Source organism: Gastrolobium bilobum, unplaced genomic scaffold, assembly GCF_033153095.1.
Source record: "Gastrolobium bilobum isolate Gb01-03AN ecotype WA unplaced genomic scaffold, APGP_CSIRO_Gbil_v1 utg12049, whole genome shotgun sequence".
NCBI classification, from domain to species: domain Eukaryota; kingdom Viridiplantae; phylum Streptophyta; class Magnoliopsida; order Fabales; family Fabaceae; genus Gastrolobium; species Gastrolobium bilobum.
This window is the reverse complement of record NW_026896830.1, coordinates 81,511-105,684: the sequence shown is the minus strand read 5'-3', so window position 1 is coordinate 105,684 and position 24,174 is coordinate 81,511. Positions and strand designations below refer to the sequence as shown.

At 37.1% G+C, this 24,174-nt stretch overlaps 1 protein-coding gene across 1 annotated transcript; it reads left to right on the top strand.

The window, feature by feature from the left end:
• Positions 1 to 98: 98 nt before the first annotated feature.
• LOC133302238 (uncharacterized) lies at positions 99 to 24,174 on the top strand (the record flags this gene model as incomplete). The annotated part of the gene is made up of 30 exons (XM_061501994.1): positions 99 to 500; positions 3,786 to 3,878; positions 5,855 to 5,968; positions 16,223 to 16,408; positions 16,527 to 16,733; positions 16,831 to 17,022; positions 17,134 to 17,340; positions 17,435 to 17,586; positions 17,744 to 17,846; positions 18,038 to 18,226; positions 18,340 to 18,450; positions 18,641 to 18,751; positions 18,942 to 19,130; positions 19,243 to 19,353; positions 19,544 to 19,654; positions 19,845 to 20,051; positions 20,146 to 20,352; positions 20,447 to 20,557; positions 20,748 to 20,858; positions 21,049 to 21,255; positions 21,351 to 21,557; positions 21,652 to 21,803; positions 21,961 to 22,159; positions 22,254 to 22,364; positions 22,555 to 22,665; positions 22,856 to 23,062; positions 23,158 to 23,364; positions 23,459 to 23,665; positions 23,760 to 23,966; positions 24,061 to 24,174. Coding segments are annotated over 30 exons (5,043 nt in total), but the record flags the coding sequence as incomplete, so codon positions are not given.

Genomic DNA, 24,174 nt, shown 5'->3' with positions numbered 1-24,174 from the left:
GCTTTATTTGAGAGACTGTTTCATGAGGAATACTTTCCCAGGGATGTCCGGGAAGCTAAACAGGGTGAATTTGAAATATTGATGCTTATGTGACAAAGTTTAATGATTTGGTGAAATTTGCCAATTATGGGGGCGTACTGCCTACCCCTGAGTTTCTTTCTGCTAAATTTCAGAGGGGTTTGAATGAGAAAATTGCGAAGAGGATGTCTAATACTGTTGTGAGAAACTTTGCAGATCTTGTGACCCAGTGTAAACGGGTTGAAAGTGTCTACAACAGATATCCAAAATCTGGTTCTTTGAGGACATCTGCTCCTCCCGGCAATAATAACAGAGGTGGCTACCATCAAAACAATAATAGAGGTGGGGGGTTGCAAGTAAGACAACCCCCAGGTCAGTTTAAAAAGGGTGGTGGTCAGAGAAGTGGGAATAATGACAGAAATTCTGCTCCTCGTTGTGATAAGTGTAACAGGTTTCATCAAGGGCCTTGTACTGTTAATCAGGTGACTTGTTTCAGATGTGGAAAGGTTGGGCATTATGCCAACAATTGTCAGAGCAATACTGGGCAGGCTGCGAATCTGCAGACCTTGCCAGCTGCACCTACAGTTGGGCGTGTTTATACTACTAATGCACAGCAGACGACGAAGGCGCCAAATTTGGTAAAAGGTACAATTTTCATTTCTAATATTGATTTATCTGTTTTATTTGATTCTGGAGCTACGCACTCGTTCGTGGCGGAATATGTGGCTAAGGGGTTGGATTAAAAGTATCACGGATGATTCCCCCTATGCGTATTACTACGGCTACAGGGGAGGTTAGTGATTCCTCCTTCATTTGCAAAGAGGTCGGGTTTGTCTACGAAGGCAGGGGTTACACTATTGACTTAATTATATTGCCCCTGGCCTCTGTTAATTTGATATTGGGCATGGATTGGTTATCTCAAAACTGTGCAATGATTGATTGCTGTGGCAAGAGGTTGATATTGTCTCATGAGAAGCCCTCGGTTACTCCGTCTCCCTTTTTATCTATGTGCAATGCTATTAAAGCCTTGAAGGCTGGGGATCAGGGTTATATTTTCTTGGGTGGTCTAGTGGGTGGCAAGGAGATTGAAATTTCTACGATTCCGGTGGTTAATGAGTTTTGCGGATGTATTCCCTGATGAGATACCGGAATTTCCACTTGAGAGAGAGATTGAATTTTCTATTGAATTGTTGCCCGGTGTGGGGCCTATTTCATTGGCTCCATACCGGATGGCGCCACTTGAGTTAGCTGAGTTGAAGAAACATATAGAGGAGTTGTCTGCAAAGGATTTTATTAGGCTGAGTGTGTCCCCGTGGGGAGCACCTGTGATCTTTGTGAAAAAGAAGGATGGAAGCATGAGACTGTGTACTGATTACCGGAAATTGAATAAAGTTACGGTTAAGAACAGGTACCCATTGCCGCGTATTGATGACTTGTTGTATCAGTTGAGGGGTGCCTGCGTGTTTTCAAAGATTGATCTCCGGTCCGGATACCATCAGATTCGGATTAGGCCAGAGGATGTGCCTAAAACGGCTTTTCGTTCTAGATATGGACACTACGAGTATCAGGTGATTCCTTTTGGGCTTACAAATGCCCCGGCAGTGTTCATGGACTACATGAATCGTATTTTTAAACCGTATTTGGATCAGTTTGTGATCGTGTTTATCGACGACATCTTGATATACTCTAAGAACAGAGAGGAGCATGGTGAGCATTTGAGGACTGTGTTACAGGTGTTAAAGGATAAAAAGTTGTATGCGAAGCCGTCAAAGTGTGAATTCTGGTTATCTGAGATACAGTTTCTGGGTCATGTTATTTCTGAGAGGGGTGTTGCTGTTGACCCAAATAAAATTGATGCTGTTATGTACTGGGAACGACCAAAAACTGTTACTGAAATCCGCAACTTTCTGGGTCTTGCTGGATATTATCGGAGGTTTATTGAGGGGTTTTCTACAATGGTATTGCCATTGACCTAATTGACACGAAAGGATACTCCTTTTGTGTGGACTCAGGAATGTGAGAGTTGTTTTCCGAGCCTTAAAGAGAAATTGACTCCTGCTCCTGTGTTGACCCTCCCCGATCCGGAAGGTGAGTTTGAATTATATTGTGATGCTTCCAAGAAAGGTTTGGGGTGTGTGTTGATGCAAGAAAGGAGAGTTGTTGCTTATGCTTCGAGGCAGTTGAGGCCTCATGAAGAGAATTATCCGACACACGATTTGGAGCTTGCTGCCATAGTATTTGCCTTGATAATTTGGAGGCATTTTCTGTATGGGATGAAATTTGCTGTGTTCAGTGATCACAAGAGTCTAAAGTATTTGTTTGATCAGAAAGAGCTGAACATGAGACAACGGAGGTGGGTTGAATTTCTAAAAGATTATGATTTTGAGTTGAAATACAATCCGGGTAAGGCTAATGTGGTAGCAGATGCATTGAGTAGGAAGTCTGTCAGTGTATCCCAGTTGATGTTGTGGGATAATGAATTAATTGAGCAATTCTGTGACTTGAAACTGACAGATGTCTTTATTGGGAGTGTGGATGAATTCTGGACTACACGGGTTACAGATGGGTTGCATGAGAGCTGTCGGGTGGAAAATAAATTATATGAGAAGATTAAAGAAACACAGATACGGAACGACAGTGTCAAATATTTGAAAGGGCAGAGTGGAATATCTGTGAATGAGCAGGGATTGTTATTGTATCAGGGCAGAATTGTAGTGCCCAAGGAGTTAGCAGGAGAGGTAATGGTTGAGGCCCATAAGGGTCAGTTTGCTGTACACCCGGGTGCCACAAAAATGTATCAAGATCTGAAAATTAAGTTCTGGTGGCCTGGGATGAAGAAGGATGTGGCTGAATATGTGTCAAAGTGCTTGATTTGTCAGAAGGTTAAAATAGAACATCAGAGACCGGCAGGGTTACTTCAGCCGTTAGATATACCATAGTGGAAATGGGAGAGCATCTCCATGGATTTTGTTGTTGGTTTGCCTCGGACTCAGGCTGGTCATGATTCGATTTGGGTTATAGTGGACAGACTTACGAAGTCTGCACATTTTCTTCCAGTGCGAGTGGACTTTTCTACTGAGAAATTGGCAAAGTTATATGTGACAGAGATTGTAAGGCTCCACGGAATACCGGTTAGCATTGTGAGTGACCGGGATCCGAAGTTTACTTCTTGTTTTTGGGGAGCCTTGCAGCAGGCTTTTGGCACTCAGCTTCGGCTGAGCACTGCGTATCACCCGCAGACTGATGGTCAGACTGAGAGGACCATACAGACACTCGAGGATATGTTGAGAGCTTGTACACTTGAGCAGGGCACTGCTTGGGACATATATTTATCACTGGTAGAAATCTCTTATAATAACAGTTATCACTCCAGTTTGGGCATGGCTCCATATGAGGCATTGTATGGGCGTAGATGTCGTACTCCGACTTGTTGGACAGAGGTAGGCGATAAAGAGAGGTTTGGGCCGGATTTTGTGCAAGAAACTACAGCACAGATTGAAATGATCAGAGAAAAACTTAAACAGGCACAGAATCGGCAGAAAAGTTACTATGATAATAGACACAGACCGCTTGAATTTGAAGAAGGTGATCATGCGTTTGTACGGTTATCTCCAGTTACCGGTGTTGGACGTGCATTGGGCGTGAGGAAGCTGAGTCCTCGCTTTATTGGTCCGTATCAGGTAATGAAAAGAGTAAGACCAGTGGCCTATCAGCTTGCCTTGCCCCCACAGTTGTCAAATCTGCACGATGTTTTCCATGTATCGCAGCTACGGCGTTACATTCCGGATGAATCACATGTGGTGATACCGGACGACATTGAAATCAGAGAGAATTTGAAGGTTCCTATAGGTCCTAGTGAGGTCCTTGACCGCAGTGAAAAGAAGCTTAGAAGCAAAGTGATTCCAATGCTTAAAGTTCAATGGGAAGGACGTACAACTGAGGAGGCTACTTGGGAGCGGGAGGATGAGATTCTCCGGCTATATCCTGAGTTAGCGGACAGGTATGATTTAATTTTGCGGACAAAATTCTAAAAAGTTGGGGTGAATATAACACCTCACAATTTTAAATCAAGTAATTAAAATATTAAGTGAGCAATCAAGTGATGGATTAGTGAAAATCCTAAAGATTAGGCCAAAATACAAAGAAAGGGCAAAACGGTAATTAGCCAACACGCAACCCTAGGAAGATAAAAATTGAGTAGAAGGTCTCAGATGGTAAAAATAACCCTGGAAATGGGTTCAGAACGAAAAATTGAGTGGACAGGCAAGTTTCAGAAAAATCAGTGAATAGTGTTTTCACGGGTAAAAATACCGCGGTACGATTGCACCGTAAAACGTGCCGATTGAGTTTTGAGCTCTAGGTTTCAAATATGAGTTATAAATGGTTTGTTGAGTTAGGAAATATGATTTTGATGAAATTTGATGGAATTGAGTCATTTTGGGAAAAATTGATGAATAGTGATTTTCGGTGTAAAAATAGTGCGGTATAATTGTACCGATAAGCGTGAAAATTTTATCAGTATTTTTAGGAAACAAAAATATGACATGAACAAGAAACATATGTAGGTCATGAATTTGTGGCTGTAACTAGTGATTGATTAAAGTAAATCGCGTGTGGGACCCACCTATGGTTTAAGTGACTCAAAAGTCTCAATTTTATGACACTTTCTCTCTCCATTTCCTTCTCCTTCCCGTGAAACAGCAGCCCCCCCCCCCCCCCTTTTGGTGCCATTTTTGGTTTGATTTTCTTTTCTCCATAACTACATCATTTCTTAACTAAATCAAGTGATTTTTGTGTTGAAATTCAATGGAAATCACCTTCTAAACACATTGGTACCACTCTTGAGCCTTGAAACTCTCTCTTTGGTGAGATATTGGCCATTTACAGCCACGGAATTTTGGAGAAAAATGGTGTTCATGGAGTTGTTTGGAGCTCCAATGGTTTAGGATAGCTTGGAGGAGTCTTGTGCCAAGCTTTTGAGTAAGTTTCTTCACCATTTTAACGGTTTAATTCTTGGATTGAATTCATGAACCCTAAGGGGGAATTTGATGATTTGTGTTGTTAGAGAGCTCAATTGGAAAATGTGTATTAGATGATAATGCCTTAGAATGATGTATTAATGCTAGAAATGCGATGAAATTTATTGGTGAAAATTGATGAATTTAACTTAGAAAAATTTGGTGATCATGACTTTGAACTTGTGAATTTTGATGTTGAGACTTTGGTTGATGAATTGGGTTATGATAATATGATGATATAATAGGTTGTGTGAGAATTGGAATGATTAAAATTGAATGGAAATCCTAGAATTGCCATAGGTTGCAATTTAGTCTTTAAAGGAAAAATAGGGAATTGATGTTGTTGGAAATTATTTGAGTGATGAATTATGTGTTAAAAAGGTAATTGATGGGTTGTGTGGTGTTGGCAAGTGGAAGGATCAATACAAAAATAATAAGTGGCTTAGTTGGCATAAAGAACCTAGAGTGAAACATGTCCGAATAGGTAAAAACGTAAAGTTTGGAAATTGGCTAAGTGAGTTTATGGGAACTCCTTAGTATCTTATAATAAGTAATGTGAGTTATAAAAATAGTTTGAATAAGTCTTCCGCAAGAGTTTACAGTTACGGTCACAACTTTTAATTATTACGCTTTTTATGTTTTAAATGCTCGCGTAATAATCGGAAAAAGTTTATTCGCATTTTTATAAATGAACTGCTGTGATTGTAACTGCGCTTAATATCATAATTAATGTTAACAATACCGGTGTACAACGGGCTGTTACAGTGTGCTTTGCTAGTTGTTACTGAAGTATATAAATGATGTATCTTCACTTGCAGAGAAGAACTTGCATTGGAGAGAAGAACTTGCAATGGTTCAAGGTTTCAGCTTTTGGTGCTGCAAGTGAAAGAACTTGCATTGGAAAGGAGAAGAAGAAAGAAAAAAAACTGAAGGTACCTCAACGATGTTGTTTTTGGTCCGACGTGGAATGTGAGTCAACCACTTAACAGTACACGTCAGACACGTTAGTGACGCCGTCATAGCTCAACTAACAGAATGATTAACGTGGCACTATTTTTCTAAAATTAAGGACCAAAATGAGCTTTTTTTATTGTTGGGGACCAAAAGGGATTTCGTGAATATTGTCAGGGACGAAAAATGGTATTTACTCATAATATATTAATCTTATATCACTAACGGATTGAATATTAGGCCCCTGATAATCCCAAGAGGTCTAGAATTCAACTTCAACCAGGTAACTCATCTATAAATAAGGGGTTAAGCCAACCAAGTACATTCTCTGAACTCCATACTCTCTTAGTTGTCGTTGTGTACACATCTCACGCCTTTGGCTATACGTCATTATTATTGTGCACAATTACATACTATCCCTTGCGGCGTCTCTTCAATCATGAATATTGATTCAAGATATAATTACCAACCATGGACATCCTAAACCTCTCCGATTGAACAAATTGATAGTTACTTTTTCAGTTATCATTGATATCAATTTGATAGTTGATAACAATTTTATATTTACTTAATTAATATGTTATTTTCCAATTTTTGAATTATAATTGATATCAATACCAACAGAATGCCATATAATGGAAAACATTTGATTATAATTAATATCAAATTATCGACTGAGATAATTCCACTCAATTTCCCGTGTGAATATAACACACCGCCAAAACAAACCGTGCCATAGTGCGTGTCTTTTCAAGGTTTTTTTTTTAATATAAGGCCAAAAATGATAAATTTATGTGCATAAGATTTCCCAACTTGCAAGAACAAATGTAAGATGTAACATCCCAAGTGTTGACAATTGTGTGGTTAGTGGAAGAGCTAATGTACAATTGAATGTATGGTTAGTGGAAGAGCTAGCATACTATCAGCGGGAGGGGTACATGAATGAATCGAATAACACCGGAAAGAGAGGGATTCCAGAGATTGTGCTGGTATAGGACAGCACAGTTGAGGATAGCTTATAAGAATTAATTAGTACTACCTATACTAACAAGATGCATCTACTTTTCGGTAGCCCAGATCGGAAGAACTCCACAGTTAAGCGTGCTTGACTTGGAGCAATTCAGGGATGGGTGACCTCCTGGGAAGTTTTCCCGGGAAGTGTGCGAGTGAGGACAAAGCACGCTGAAAAATCTCGTGTTAGTGTGTGGGGATAGTCGTTGATGCTTGCAAGTGGTCGGGCGTTACATAAGAGTTACATTATAACAAAGAGGTTGTTTTCCTCATCCAATCCATAATTTTACCTTGGTTCCATACTCAACTTTATTCATTTTTTTTACAATTATATTTTTTTGTGAGAATTTTCGGGTAAGATTTAATTCAAGATTTATTAATCAAGTTTTTTCGAAAGAAATAGTGTCCATATCTGTTAGTATATGGACGTCCTAGAGACAATATTTTGATTAGATTATGACATATGTGGACCTTTTATATTGTCGCAAAAAAATAAAAGCACTTTTTATCCTGTTTCATATTTTGTCTCAATATTATTGTTAATATTTTATATGAGTAACTGGATCAACCCCTTGGAATAGAACAAATATCTCTTGAGTATCTGTGACGAGATCACGATCATGAGGATTCAAGGATACCCCACGTTTATTCCTAATTTTATGTTCCTAGTCTAGAGACCCTGAGAATGGGGATCAGTGATCTCGGGTAAGACTAGCACGGCTTATCTACTTGTATTTGGATACAAGGTAAAGACCTCTTGTGCTACGGATATGGAGATGTCTTAGCTAAAGTCGTAGGTGGACCTATAAGGGTATAGCTCGCACTGAACAGACCCACAAAGAGACTCTATGAGGAAATCTCACAGATAGTATCATTAGAGTAGTCTCTTTATATTTGGGTATGTCTTTCCTTAGACCAGAAGTTATTACCTAGACTATGTTCTAGAAAGCATGCTTTGATTGTATAACTCGTCTGCCTAAAACAAGGAGACTGATAGGTACATTGTTGGGCTTGTCCTGAAAGAGCACAGGGCTAGGGTGATAAGCTGAAGGAATTCGTCAAATCTCTGTGAGAGATTAGGTTATCTGTAAACCGGAGAAATCGGGATGACATTAACTAGGACTCGGGAATCTATGCATAGTAAAAGAGATCATGAGATGATTTGTCTTTAGAGTCAGTAAATTGAAGATTCCCTATTTTGAATAAAGCTTTCCCTAAACCGCAAGGGTTGATACATTTCCTTACCCTAGGTTTAATGGGAATTTAACCGAGACGAAAGGAAATCTATACGGTAACCAAATATGTGTAATAGGATGATTATGTCATTAACCTAACTAGCTCTGAGGCAACAAAGCATTGCTAGTGCTCTGTGTTGTCATTAGATGAGTTATGGGCTTGTTGGGTCCAAGCTCATTTATGTCAGTGGCTATGTTGGGCTAATGGGTCACACACTCACACCTTATTGTCATGATAATATAGCATTAAAGGTATTGGGCCTAATAATGGTTGTTAGCCCAAGAAGAAGTTTGGAAGCCCACCAAAAGGGCGCATGGATCATATAATGGGCTTGGATGGTCCAAGACATTATTAATTAATTTAATTAGTTAAATTAATTATCAAATATTTAAATTTTGAATTTTGAAATACAAATTTTGAATTTGAAATTTGAAATTTGAATGTAGAGTTTAGAATTTAAATTTTGAATTTGAATTTTGAATTTAAATGTTTGAATGTTTGAATTTAAATGTTTGAATTTGAATTTGAATTGGCTATGAAAAGTTGTTTCATAACAAAAGGATAAGGTAAGATCTTGTTGGAACAAATCCCAAGTATCAAGAGGAGATCTTTGAGCATCATCCAAGGCTGATTTGAGGCGCTGATTTTGGGGTCTTGTGATGGTCATAGGATCAACCAAATGAGCTCCAATAAGATTTGGTTTGTTGAGAGAATAAGTGAGTGAGTTTGTTCAAGTTTGAATGCAACTGCTCAACGTATCTGGACTGTTTTGAGGCTGAATGGGGCGCACCATATGGCTGGTCATATGATGGTTGTTAAGTCAGATTTTTGTTGAGATATGCACTTGATATCATGAGGATATGATAGGAGGTTGTTGGCAAGATTTGATTTGCAATAACTCCACTCATTCCTCTCCTAGTGTGCGCTACATAGGGCTGATTTTTGAGTGAAGAAATCAGATTTTTATTCACTCATTCTCTCATCTCCTTTGGTCATCCTTTTGTGAGGTTTTTCTTAAGAGAATTTTGAAAATTACCTAGCACTTTCTAAGTAAATTCCATGCGCCACTTTTGTGTTTTTTCTTGCTGAAAATTCACTCAACTAAACACCTTGAAACCTTGCCTCCTACCTCTCCATTAGGGACGCCTAGCTTGCCTCCCTTGGTGTTCGTTGGTGGCCTTGAAGAAGAGTTCTTCCATCTTGACAAAGGGTGGTGTGGATCAACATTAGAGGGCTTGTATCTTCAAGCCTCACCTTGATCATCTTCAAGTTTTGGAAAGCAAACAAGGTAACATCCATGTCCTAAAGCATGTTTCTTGATATGGTATGTGTAATTCCGCTTTGAAAATTTTGTTTTCATCCTCACATTCCTACGACCTTCAAGACCATTTTTCTTTCAATATCATTATAAAAAAAGAAAGTACTCAAATAAAAGATTACAATATACAATTTATGTGAGTGTAATATATGTTGTGAGACAAATAAAATGGGACTTACCAATTTTTAAAATAAAAAAAGAAAAAAGAAAAAAAAAGAGCACATTTTTTCATGTGAATGTAATGTAAGAGATAAATCTAAATCTCATGCAATATAAAAAAATATGATATATATGTCGTAAGACAAATAAAGTAGAACTCACTAATTTTTAAAATAAGAAAAAAATTAGGAATATCTTTTTATGTAAATGTAATATGAGAGATAAATCTCATACAACATAAGACCCATGATTAATATCGTAAAGTATCTGTAATGAATTAATCGGATATTATCTATCGAGCGACACATTCTCACTTTGACTTATATATAGGTTAATAATTGACTTGAGCCCCACGTCATAAAATCAAAGAAGTTATTGAAATTGTTACTAAAATCTTTTAATAAAAAATTAATCCACATGATTAAAAAAAAACTGTCTTAACTGTCGTTTCAACCGAATGCCTATTATTCAAAAAAATTTAAAATCGAAAATCAAGTAAAAATTACAATTATAAAGGTTATATAATACACCTTAGTTGCAATACCTCTGTTCCCAGGGGCGAATCCAGGGGTGCTAGGGTTGGCGGCCGCCCCACTCAAAATTTGAAGAAATTTTTAAACATAAGTATAATGCAAGAAATTTTAATTTTTCTCTCCATTAATGTGAAGTAATTTTCTCCCACCGCAGAGAATTTATAGAGTATAACACCTCGTAAATCTAAATATGAAATTATATGCTATAATGTGGGTTAGAAGAGAAGGATTAACGAAAATCCGAAAATTAAGGCCAAACTGTGTGAAAAGGGCAAAATGGTAAATTACCAAACATGTATCCCTAGGCATGAAAAATTGAGTAGAAGACCTCAAATGATAAAAATAATGCCGGAAATGGATTCAGGACGAAAAATCGAGTGGATAGGCAAGTTTCGAAAAATTTAATGAATAGTGATTTTTCCGGTGTAAAATACTGCGGTATAATTGCACCGATAAGAGTGAAATTTTTATCAGTATTTTTAGGAAACAAAAATATGTCATGGACCAGAAAAATATGTAGATTATGAATTTGTGATCGGAATTAGGTGATTGATTAAAGTTAAATCGCGTGTGCGACCCACTAATGGTTTAAGCGACTTAAAAGTCACAATTACATGACATTCTCTCTCCATTTTTCTTCTCCTCTCCCGTGAGTTTCTCATTTTCCATAGCCATGACCTTGAATCCTTTCTTCCTCTTGCAACTTCTTCATTTCTTGACCGATTCAAGTGATTCTTGGCTTGAAATTTGTTGGAAACAACCTTCCTAATCCATTGGTAGTAGTATTAAGCCATGAAAACCACCACATCTTGAGAAAAACCCCATATTCAGCGACGATTTTGGAGGATTTTGGAGAATTTTTGGGGGTCTTTGGGTTGAATCATTGCTTGGAGACCAATCCCTAGGATCATTGGAAGCTATTGGTGGTAAGGTTTCTCACCCTCACTTTGTTTTAAATGAGATCATATAATGGTTAGGGTTTTGATGATGTATGATGAATGGGGGTAGTTTGGAACCTTTAATGGTGTTGTCCCTTTTTAATTTATTGCTTGTGATGATGTATAGTGATGATTTATGCAATAAAATTTATAGTAATATTGGATTTTGTAACTTAGTGAAAATTGATGAAAATGTGGGTTGTGATCATGAATGTATTGGTTGAAAATTGTTGATTGTTGGTTGGTATGTATAAATGGTAGGATTATATGAAGTGAATAATTGTTAGAATGGATGAAAAACCTTGGGAGTACCATCTAGTGAGGAATTCGAACCATGTAATGGTTGGAAGAAATTATGGAGGTGAAAAATGTGTACAATTGATGGTTGGTAATGTGTAAATAATACGATTATATGATGAGTGTGAGTGTGGAATTGGATTGAATACCCCTAGGTTGATGGGAATGAAGAATTCGACCTATTGAGGTCATCGATGGTTAGATGATGTAAAAATGATATGGTTGATGTTATATGATCGTGATTGGTGTTTAAATGAATGGTAGGTTGGTTTGATGTAGTGAAATTGAAAGGAGGAATGTTGGATGTGTTGTGTGTGTGAGATTTTAACCATATTGAAGGAAATAAGGAAAATGATGTGAAAAGGTGGTATAACCAATGAGTGATGCCTTAGTGCATAAATGATGATTTAGTTTAGTGACTAAAATGGTTGAAGTAATTGGATTAAACGTAGTTGGCCATTAGGCCTAAGTTGTTTTGTTGAGAATTATTGTATTTAAAAGTGAATTGGTTGTCTTGAAATTGTGTTGATGATCATGTTGATTGATCATTATAGGTTTCCTCTCTCGGACTCAATAGAGGAGAATCAAGCTTGGAGCTTACGTTGAGGAGCATTGGCTTCGGAATGAGGTAAACCTTTGGAACTTGGGTTTTATTCCCTCGTGTGTTCCACCACACCTAGTGGAAGGTCGTGGTTTGATTTGATGCCTTTGATTATATGTAAATGTATGTTCATGCATTATTGACATGATTGTGTGACATGCTTGGAGCATGTTGTGTGATATAATTGTGATCTCTGGCCAGTAGATGTGTGTTGGTTTGGACTTCCGCTGGAGATATCCTTTGGGGATTCCGGTCTGGTTGTTGTCGTGGGGCCGACTCTGGGAGCGGTACCAGGATGATCCAAACGTGGGACTTCCGCTGGATAGGGCTCATGAGGAGTTCCAGTTGGATTTTGCCATGGGGTCGTCTCAATCATGGGAGAGGCACTAGGAAGATTCCGGGAGTTATATGATGGGGTCCTTTAAGGGAATCCTGATGTGGATGTCCTTGGATTTGTGCCCAGTTGTTGTTGTGTGATATATGATCATTGTATGCACATTGAGTGAGACATGGGGTGGAGTGATCCTCTAGTACCCTTGGTTTACTGAGATATATTTGTATATCTCACCCCGCGTTTGGGGACATCATTTCAGGTCTTGCTGAGCATGGTGGATCTCCGGGCAAGAGGCCCGTGTAGTGGAGGAGTAGAGCGTGAGGTGCATTTGGAGAGTATGACATATTGAAGGATTCCATTTGATGTACATAGCATAGTATTTAATATTTTGGACTTAGGTTATGAACTTGTTGCATGTGGATATTGCCATGCTCTTATATATTTATGACCATATGTTAAGTTCTTTCAGATTGATGTATAGTTATACCTCTTGTTATTTTTGTATTTGGGTGAGCATGGGACTTGTCCATGGCCACATAATAGTATTTTGAGGCATTGGAGGACTTGAGTTGTAAATAAACTATTGGTTGTGTAAAATGGCCATGATATTGCAAATGGTTGTAATGATGCATTGGTTAATGAATATGCATGATGGAAGGGCTTAGAGCCTACATTAGGACATGTGTAAAGTGTATAATAAGTATCAAGGTGTTAGGAGTATGTTACACCACTCATTTTGGGTCTAAAAAGCTGTCATCTGTCATTTTTACTGCATAGTAATCGATTACTTTTCACTGATAATCGATTACCTGCAACAGGGGACGAAAAATTGAGCTTCTGTCCTCAAAGTAATCGATTACCAGAGCATTGGTAATCGATTACCTAGTTCAGTAATCGATTACCAATCTCTGGTAATCGATTACCAGAAAACAGGGGAGCCCAATTTGAGGTTCTGACTTCTACAGTAACCTTTGGTAATCGATTACCTCAAGGTGGTAATCGATTACCACAGTGTAAATTTTGAAAATGTGTTTTTATAAACTCTAAAATAAATGGTATTGCTTAGAGAGATTATATTTGGTATGTTTTATGTTTCCGCGAGCTTTGCATTTACAATTATTGCGTTGTTTTAATTGATTACGGAAATGGTTAATGTTTAAAGCAAAGAATGTAAGAAAGGAAAAAGTTTACCCGTAATTTAAGTAACTCAATTACTGTGATTGTAACTGCGCTTAATACCATATGCAATGATAACATTACCGGTACGTAACGGGCTGTTACATAGAGCTTCTTTATATTCTCAGGTCCTATATCTATCGAAACCCCTCTAACTCTGATTGCTTTTTTTCTCCCTCCAAGAAAGTTAACGAAATGAACAAAACAAAAAAAGAAGAGTAAATACTCTTTTTAGGCCTCAGCAAATTTCACGATGCCTGCTTTAGTCCCTAGCAAATAAAAAGGCTATTCGTGGTCCCTAAGAAATTCAAAATGGACTCATTTTAGTCCTTTTGAGGGACTAATGTGAGTCTTTTTTGAATTTATGAGGGACCACGATTTCAACTAAATGAGTCCATTTTGAATTTCTTAGGGATCACAAATAGTCTTTTTATTTGCTAGGGACTAAAGCGGGCATCGTGAACTTTGCTGAAGACCAAAAATGATATTTACTCAAAAAAGAATGAGAAAGAGTACAGTAACATGATTAGATCTTGTCAAATTGAAAAGTAAGCTCTTGGTTTAGTTTGAGAGTTTTAGAGAGAGTTAAGAGATAGAGAAAAGAAAGTCATGATTATCAAATCCAAGATTTAATGTTTTATTGTCTTTTTTTGCTTTAACAAAAAATAGGTTTATTTAAGATTACATCACAGTGTTGGGAGTATCAGTGACCACCAATAGAGCTACATGATTTCTCTTAGTTCAAATTCTTTTAGCTACGTGGCGCTTGTTTGTTGGCACAGACCTGGTGGTAACAATTAGCATATAGAATTAACATTAAATTATGGGGAAAGATCTGTTTACCATTTTTTTTACGAATTACACTAAATATGACCAGTCATACACTCTTGATTAAAGTATGACGGTCAGACACAGTGTAGTTTGTAAGAGTTTCTAAACAAAAAGTTTATAAATATAACCTTCCCCCTTAAATTATAGTTTAAATTTCGACTTCAGTTTCAACTTTTATTATGCTTAGATGTTAGCACAAATCTTCCCATCCATGAATAAAAATAAGAAGTCCGAGAGTCTTATGAAAGAATGAACCTTATTCTTTCAATCCCTCTCCTTTTCTGATGATTTGTGACAGAGAGGGAAGTGAGGGACATAAGGGTTTTGGTGATTGTGCTTCTTGGTAATTTGTCTCTTCTGATTTATCTTTGTCATTTTTTCTTGTTGAGCTAACAGTGAGTAAATAGAAAAAGAGGTTAAGAAATGAGAGGGGTCTGCTTTTAATTATCTATTTAGATTATAGTAATTAGTACATACTTTTTGTGAAATCTAAACATTTGCTCTCTTCTCTTTTTCTTTGTTTTCTTTGCATAAAAAATGTTCATTTTAGGGGTTGAAAAGGTGTAATTTTTTTCAAATTGATAGTAGATTTTACTGTGACATCTTCCACCTCTCTCTATGTCTCTGTCTTCTTCTTTCTATCTATAACAAGTTAAAAGAGGTATTTATGAGTTATGTTCTCTGGATTGGTGTTTTGGCCTCCCACATATTGTGGTTGAAGAGAGGAACAAATATTTAATTTTTCATATTTTGGCCTCTCATATATTATAATTGAAGAGAGAAATAAATGTTTAATTTTTAGCTCCCCACAGGAAAAATTCCTAGGTCTGCCACTGTCAGTTCCGTAGATAAATTGTTGTGCATTGAATATGAAATTGTTACAATACAATTCTTAGTGGAAATTATTTCATGGATTTTACAAATTAAACTATTTCATGAAAGGTATTTAATTTGAACTTTGATTAAAAAAAACATGAAACCAATAATATTTAGAAAAAAATCAAGAATTTTGTGCACCAAAATTTGTCTTTTTTTACCCACAAGATTAATGGGATACGGATCCACTAGATTAACTAGTGTATCTATTTAACAAGATCATATTATGTGAAAATATGAAAAAAAAATAATCATTTATTGTCAATAGACAATAATTAAAATGACAATGCTATCTTTTGTTATTTATGAGCTTTATCATTAAACGTGTTATCAATTGATTTGTGGAATGACTAAAAATTTTCATTATCATGTTAAGAAGGGACATGAAAGGATCCATTCATACCGTATGGTGGTCATTGTCCACGGAAGTTCCAAACCCATCTTACTTATAAGTTCAAACAAACCAAAATATGGATGTTATTATTATTATTATTATCATTATTTACAAAATCCTTAACAATTTAAAGTATACAAGAAATTAAAGTAGCAAGTTTAAACCCCGTAAAAACAAAACAATTAAAAGTATACAAGAAATTATAGTAGCATGTTTAAGCCCCTAAAAACAAAAAGCAAAGAGTACAAGACCCTTAAAAACTTAAGGAACAAGACCAATGGAAAATCATAAGTGGGATGGCGTAACCTGTCCAATAAAATTTCATGGTAAAATGTATTGTTAAGCAATTGGATCTCTTCTTCTTGGACTAAGACTCCATTAGCCTCTCTCATCTGCAGCGAAAATAACTCTGGCCAAGTCATGGTGAGATCCTCATCTTCTTATTCCTCATGTTCGTGTGATTCTGAGCATAATTTATACAAGTTGATCACACATCTCTTTAAAATTGTTTTCTTGCATTCTCTGTTTTAGGTCGATAGGAATGTTAGTTCAGTGGAAGACATTCATGACGAACCAAGAAACCAAGTTGATTGTGGAGACAAGAGAATGAAGCTGGAGGTGGAGATTTCCAATAGAACTGAGTTCGTATATAAGGAACAAGAAGATGATGATCTCACCATGACTTGGCCACAGTTATTTTCATTGCAGATGAGAGAGGTTAACAGAGTCTTCGTCCAGGAAGTGCTTGTTTTTACATTTTAGTGATTCTGAGCATAAATTATACAAGTTGATCACACATCTCTTTAAAATTGTTTTCTTGTATTCTTTGTTTTAGGTCGATAGGAATGTTAGTTCAGTGGAAGACATTCATCACGAACCAAGAAACCAAGTTGATTGTGGAGACAAGAGGATGAAGGAGGTGGAGATTTCCAATATAACTGAGTTCGTACATGAGGAACAAGAAGATGATGATCTCACCATGACTTGGCAAGAGTTATTTTCGTTGCAGATGAGAGAGGCTAACAGAGTCTTAGTCCAAGAAGTGATTTTTTTTTTTACATTTTAGTGATTTTGAGCATAATTTATACAAGTTGATCACACATCTCTTTAAAATTGTTTTCTTGCATTCTCTGTTTTAGGTCGATAGGAATGCTAGTTCAGTGGAAGACATTCATCACGAACCAAGAAACCAAGTTGATTGTGGAGACAAGAGGATGAAGGAGGTGGAGATTTCCAATAGAAATGAGTTCGTACATGAGGAACAAGAAGATGAAGATCTCACCATGACTTGGTCAGAGTTATTTTCGTTGCAGATGAGAGAGGCTAACAGAGTCTTAGTCTAAGAAGTGATTTTTTTTTTACATTTTAGTGAGTTTGAGCATAATTTATACAAGTTGATCACACATCTCTTTAAAATTGTTTTCTTGCATTCTCTGTTTTAGGTCGATAGGAATGCTAGTTCAGTGGAAGACATTCATCACGAACCAAGAAACCAAGTTGATTGTGGAGACAAGAGGATGAAGGAGGTGGAGATTTCCAATAGAACTGAGTTCGTACATGAGGAACAAGAAGATGATGATCTCACCATGACTTGGTCAGAGTTATTTTCGTTGCAGATGAGAGAGGCTAACGGAGTCTTAGTCAAAGAAGTGATTTTTTTAACATTTTAGCGATTTTGAGCATAATTTATACAAGTTGATCACACATCTCTTTAAAATTGTTTTCTTGCATTCTCTGTTTTAGCTCGATAGGAATGCTAGTTCAGTGGAAGACATTCATCACGAACCAAGAAACCAAGTTGATTGTGGAGTCAAGAGGATGAAGGAGGTGGAGATTTCCAATAGAACTGAGTTCGTACATGAGGAACAAGAAGATGATGATCTCACCATGACTTGGTCAGAGTTATTTTCGTTGCAGATGAGAGAGGCTAACAGAGTCTTAGTCCAAGAAGTGATTTTTTTTACATTTTAGTGATTTTGAGCATAATTTATACAAGTTGATCACACATCTTTTAATAATTGTTTTCTTGCATTCTCTGTTTTATGTCGATAGGAATGCTAGTTCAGTGGAACACATTCATCACGAACCAAGAAACCAAGTTGATTGTGGAGACAAGAGGATGAAGGAGGTGGAGATTTCCAATATAACTGAGTTCGTACATGAGGAACAAGAAGATGATGATCTCACCATGACTTGGCCAGAGTTATTTCGTTGCAGATGAGAGAGGCTAACGGAGTCTTAGTCCAAGAAGTGATTTTTTTTTTACATTTTAGTGATTTTGAGCATAATTTATACAAGTTGATCACACATCTCTTTAGAATTGTTTTCTTGCATTCTCTATTTTAGGTCGATAGGAATGCTAGTTCAGTGGAAGACATTCATCACGAACCAAGAAACCAAGTTGATTGTGGAGACAAGAGGATGAAGGAGGTGGAGATTTCCAATAGAACTGAGTTCGTACATGAGGAACAAGAAGATGATGATCTCACCATGACTTGGTCAGAGTTATTTTCGTTGCAGATGAGAGAGGCTAACGTAGTCTTAGTCCAAGAAGTGATTTTTTTTTACATTTTAGCGATTTTGAGCATAATTTATACAAGTTGATCACACATCTCTTTAAAATTGTTTTCTTGCATTCTCTGTTTTAGGTCGATAGGAATGCTAGTTCAGTGGAAGACATTCATCACGAACCAAGAAACCAAGTTGATTGTGGAGACAAGAGGATGAAGGAGGTGGAGATTTTCAATAGAACTGAGTTCGTACATGAGGAACCAGAAGATGATGATCTCACCACGACTTGGCCATAGTTATTTTCGTTGCCGATGAGAGAGGCTAACGGAGTCTTAGTCCAAGAAGTGATTTTTTTTACATTTTAGCGATTTTGAGCATAATTTATACAAGTTGATCACACATCTCTTTAAAATTGTTTTCTTGCATTCTCTGTTTTAGGTCGATAGGAATGCTAGTTCAGTGGAAGACATTCATCACGAACCAAGAAACCAAGTTGATTGTGGAGACAAGAGGATGAAGGAGGTGGAGATTTCCAATAGAACTGAGTTTGTACATGAGGAACAAGAAGATGATGATCTCACCACGACTTGGCCATAGTTATTTTCGTTGCAGATGAGAGAGGCTAACGGAGTCTTAGTCCAAGAAGTGATTTTTTTTACATTTTAGTGATTTTGAGCATAATTTATACAAGTTGATCACACATCTTTTAATAATTGTTTTCTTGCATTCTCTGTTTTAGGTCGATAGGAATGCTAGTTCAGTGAAACACATTCATCACGAACCAAGAAACCAAGTTGATTGTGGAGACAAGAGGATGAAGGAGGTGGAGATTTCCAATAGAACTGAGTTCGTACATGAGGAACAAGAAGATGATGATCTCACCATGACTTGGTCAGAGTTATTTTCGTTGCAGTTGAGAGAGGCTAACGTAGTCTTAGTCCAAGAAGTGATTTTTTTTACATTTTAGCGATTTTGAGCATAATTTATACAAGTTGATCACACATCTCTTTAAAATTGTTTTCTTGCATTCTCTGTTTTAGGTCGATAGGAATGCTAGTTCAGTGGAAGACATTCATCACGAACCAAGAAACCAAGTTGATTGTGGAGACAAGAGGATGAAGGAGGTGGAGATTTCCAATAGAACTGAGTTCGTACATGAGGAACAAGAAGATGATGATCTCACCACGACTTGGCCATAGTTATTTTCGTTGCCGATGAGAGAGGCTAACGGAGTCTTAGTCCAAGAAGTGATTTTTTTTACATTTTAGCGATTTTGAGCATAATTTATACAAGTTGATCACACATCTCTTTAAAATTGTTTTCTTGCATTCTCTGTTTTAGGTCGATAGGAATGCTAGTTCAGTGGAAGACATTCATCACGAACCAAGAAACCAAGTTGATTGTGGAGACAAGAGGATGAAGGAGGTGGAGATTTCCAATAGAACTGAGTTCGTACATGAGGAACAAGAAGATGATGATCTCACCACGACTTGGCCATAGTTATTTTCGTTGCAGATGAGAGAGGCTAACGGAGTCTTAGTCCAAGAAGTGATTTTTTTTACATTTTAGTGATTTTGAGCATAATTTATACAAGTTGATCACACATCTTTTAATAATTGTTTTCTTGCATTCTCTGTTTTAGGTCGATAGGAATGCTAGTTCAGTGAAACACATTCATCACGAACCAAGAAACCAAGTTGATTGTGGAGACAAGAGGATGAAGGAGGTGGAGATTTCCAATAGAACTGAGTTCGTACATGAGGAACAAGAAGATGATGATCTCACCATGACTTGGTCAGAGTTATTTTCGTTGCAGATGAGAGAGGCTAACAGAGTCTTAGTCCAAGAAGTGATTTTTTTTACATTTTAGTGATTTTGAGCATAATTTATACAAGTTGATCACACATCTCTTTAAAATTGTTTTCTTGCATTCTCTGTTTTAGGTCGATAGGAATGCTAGTTCAGTGGAAGACATTCATCACGAACCAAGAAACCAAGTTGATTGTGGAGACAAGTGGATGAAGGAGGTGGAGATTTCCAATAGAACTGAGTTCGTACTTGAGGAACAAGAAGATGATGATCTCACCATGACTTGGTCAGAGTTATTTTCGTTGCAGATGAGAGAGGCTAACAGAGTCTTAGTCCAAGAAGTGATTTTTTTTACATTTTAGCGATTTTGAGCATAATTTATACAAGTTGATCACACATCTCTTTAAAATTGTTTTCTTGCATTCTCTGTTTTAGGTCGATAGGAATGCTAGTTCAGTGGAAGACATTCATCACGAACCAAGAAACCAAGTTGATTGTGGAGACAAGAGGATGAAGGAGGTGGAGATTTCCAATAGAACTGAGTTCGTACATGAGGAACAAGAAGATGATGATCTCACCACGACTTGGCCATAGTTATTTTCGTTGCCGATGAGAGAGGCTAACGGAGTCTTAGTCCAAGAAGTGATTTTTTTTACATTTTAGCGATTTTGAGCATAATTTATACAAGTTGATCACACATCTCTTTAAAATTGTTTTCTTGCATTCTCTGTTTTAGGTCGATAGGAATGCTAGTTCAGTGGAAGACATTCATCACGAACCAAGAAACCAAGTTGATTGTGGAGACAAGAGGATGAAGGAGGTGGAGATTTCCAATAGAACTGAGTTCGTACATGAGGAACAAGAAGATGATGATCTCACCACGACTTGGCCATAGTTATTTTCGTTGCAGATGAGAGAGGCTAACGGAGTCTTAGTCCAAGAAGTGATTTTTTTTACATTTTAGTGATTTTGAGCATAATTTATACAAGTTGATCACACATCTTTTAATAATTGTTTTCTTGCATTCTCTGTTTTAGGTCGATAGGAATGCTAGTTCAGTGAAACACATTCATCACGAACCAAGAAACCAAGTTGATTGTGGAGACAAGAGGATGAAGGAGGTGGAGATTTCCAATAGAACTGAGTTCGTACATGAGGAACAAGAAGATGAAGATCTCACCATGACTTGGTCAGAGTTATTTTCGTTGCAGATGAGAGAGGCTAACAGAGTCTTAGTCCAAGAAGTGATTTTTTTTTACATTTTAGTGAGTTTGAGCATAATTTATACAAGTTGATCACACATCTCTTTAAAATTGTTTTCTTGCATTCTCTGTTTTAGGTCGATAGGAATGCTAGTTCAGTGGAAGACATTCATCACGAACCAAGAAACCAAGTTGATTGTCGAGACAAGAGGATGAAGGAGGTGGAGATTTCCAATAGAACTGAGTTCGTACATGAGGAACAAGAAGATGATGATCTCACCATGACTTGGTCAGAGTTATTTTCGTTGCAGATGAGAGAGGCTAACAGAGTCTTAGTCCAAGAAGTGATTTTTTTTACATTTTAGTGATTTTGAGCATAATTTATACAAGTTGATCACACATCTCTTTAAAATCGTTTTCTTGCATTCTCTGTTTTAGGACGATAGGAATGCTAGTTCAGTGGAAGACATTCATCACGAACCAAGAAACCAAGTTGATTGTGGAGACAAGAGGATGAAGGAGGTGGAGATTTCCAATAGAACTGAGTTCGTACATGAGGAACAAGAAGATGATGATCTCACCATGACTTGGTCAGAGTTATTTTCGTTGCAGATGAGAGAGGCTAACAGAGTCTTAGTCCAAGAAGTGATTTTTTTTACATTTTAGTGATTTTGAGCATAATTTATACAAGTTGATCACACATCTCTTTAAAATTGTTTTCTTGCATTCTCTGTTTTGGGTCGATAGGAATGCTAGTTCAGTGGAAGACATTCATCACGAACCAAGAAACCAAGTTGATTGTGGAGACAAGTGGATGAAGGAGGTGGAGATTTCCAATATAACTGAGTTCGTACTTGAGGAACAAGAAGATGATGATCTCACCATGACTTGGTCAGAGTTATTTTCGTTGCAGATGAGAGAGGCTAACAGAGTCTTAGTCCAAGAAGTGATTTTTTTTACATTTTAGCGATTTTGAGCATAATTTATACAAGTTGATCACACATCTCTTTAAAATTGTTTTCTTGTATTCTCTGTTTTAGGTCGATAGGAATGCTAGTTCAGTGAAAGACATTCATCACGAACCAAGAAACCAAGTTGATTGTGGAGACAAGAGGATGAAGGAGGTGGAGATTTCCAATAGAACTGAGTTCGTACATGAGGAACAAGAAGATGATGATCTCACCACGACTTGGCCATAGTTATTTGCGTTGCCGATGAGAGAGGCTAACGGAGTCTTAGTCCAAGAAGTGATTTTTTTTACATTTTAGCGATTTTGAGCATAATTTATACAAGTTGATCACACATCTCTTTAAAATTGTTTTCTTGCATTCTCTGTTATAGGTCGATAGTAATTCTAGTTCAGTGGAAGACATTCATCACGAACCAAGAAACCAAGTTGATTGTCGAGACAAGAGGATGAAGGAGGTGGAGATTTCCAATAGAACTGAGTTCGTACATGAGGAACAAGAAGATGATGATCTCACCACGACTTGGCCATAGTTATTTTCGTTGCAGATGAGAGAGGCTAACGGAGTCTTAGTCCAAGAAGTGATTTTTTTTACATTTTAGTGATTTTGAGCATAATTTATACAAGTTGATCACACATCTTTTAATAATTGTTTTCTTGCATTCTCTGTTTTAGGTCGATAGGAATGCTAGTTCAGTGAAACACATTCATCACGAACCAAGAAACCAAGTTGATTGTGGAGACAAGAGGATGAAGGAGGTGGAGATTTCCAATAGAACTGAGTTCGTACATGAGGAACAAGAAGATGAAGATCTCACCATGACTTGGTCAGAGTTATTTTCGTTGCAGATGAGAGAGGCTAACAGAGTCTTAGTCCAAGAAGTGATTTTTTTTTACATTTTAGTGAGTTTGAGCATAATTTATACAAGTTGATCACACATCTCTTTAAAATTGTTTTCTTGCATTCTCTGTTTTAGGTCGATAGGAATGCTAGTTCAGTGGAAGACATTCATCACGAACCAAGAAACCAAGTTGATTGTCGAGACAAGAGGATGAAGGAGGTGGAGATTTCCAATAGAACTGAGTTCGTACATGAGGAACAAGAAGATGATGATCTCACCATGACTTGGTCAGAGTTATTTTCGTTGCAGATGAGAGAGGCTAACAGAGTCTTAGTCCAAGAAGTGATTTTTTTTACATTTTAGTGATTTTGAGCATAATTTATACAAGTTGATCACACATCTCTTTAAAATCGTTTTCTTGCATTCTCTGTTTTAGGACGATAGGAATGCTAGTTCAGTGGAAGACATTCATCACGAACCAAGAAACCAAGTTGATTGTGGAGACAAGAGGATGAAGGAGGTGGAGATTTCCAATAGAACTGAGTTCGTACATGAGGAACAAGAAGATGATGATCTCACCATGACTTGGTCAGAGTTATTTTCGTTGCAGATGAGAGAGGCTAACAGAGTCTTAGTCCAAGAAGTGATTTGTTTTACATTTTAGTGATTTTGAGCATAATTTATACAAGTTGATCACACATCTCTTTAAAATTGTTTTCTTGCATTCTCTGTTTTAGGTCGATAGGAATGCTAGTTCAGTGGAAGACATTCATCACGAACCAAGAAACCAAGTTGATTGTGGAGACAAGAGGATGAAGGAGGTGGAGATTTCCAATAGAACTGAGTTTGTACATGAGGAACAAGAAGATGATGATCTCACCATGACTTGGTCAGAGTTATTTTCGTTGCAGATGAGAGAGGCTAACGGAGTCTTAGTCCAAGAAGTGATTTTTTTTACATTTTAGTGATTTTGAGCATAATTTATACAAGTTGATCACACATCTCTTTAAAATCGTTTTCTTGCATTCTCTGTTTTAGGTCGATAGGAATGCTAGTTCAGTGGAAGACATTCATCACGAACCAAGAAACCAAGTTGATTGTGGAGACAAGAGGATGAAGGAGGTGGAGATTTCCAATAGAACTGATTCGTAA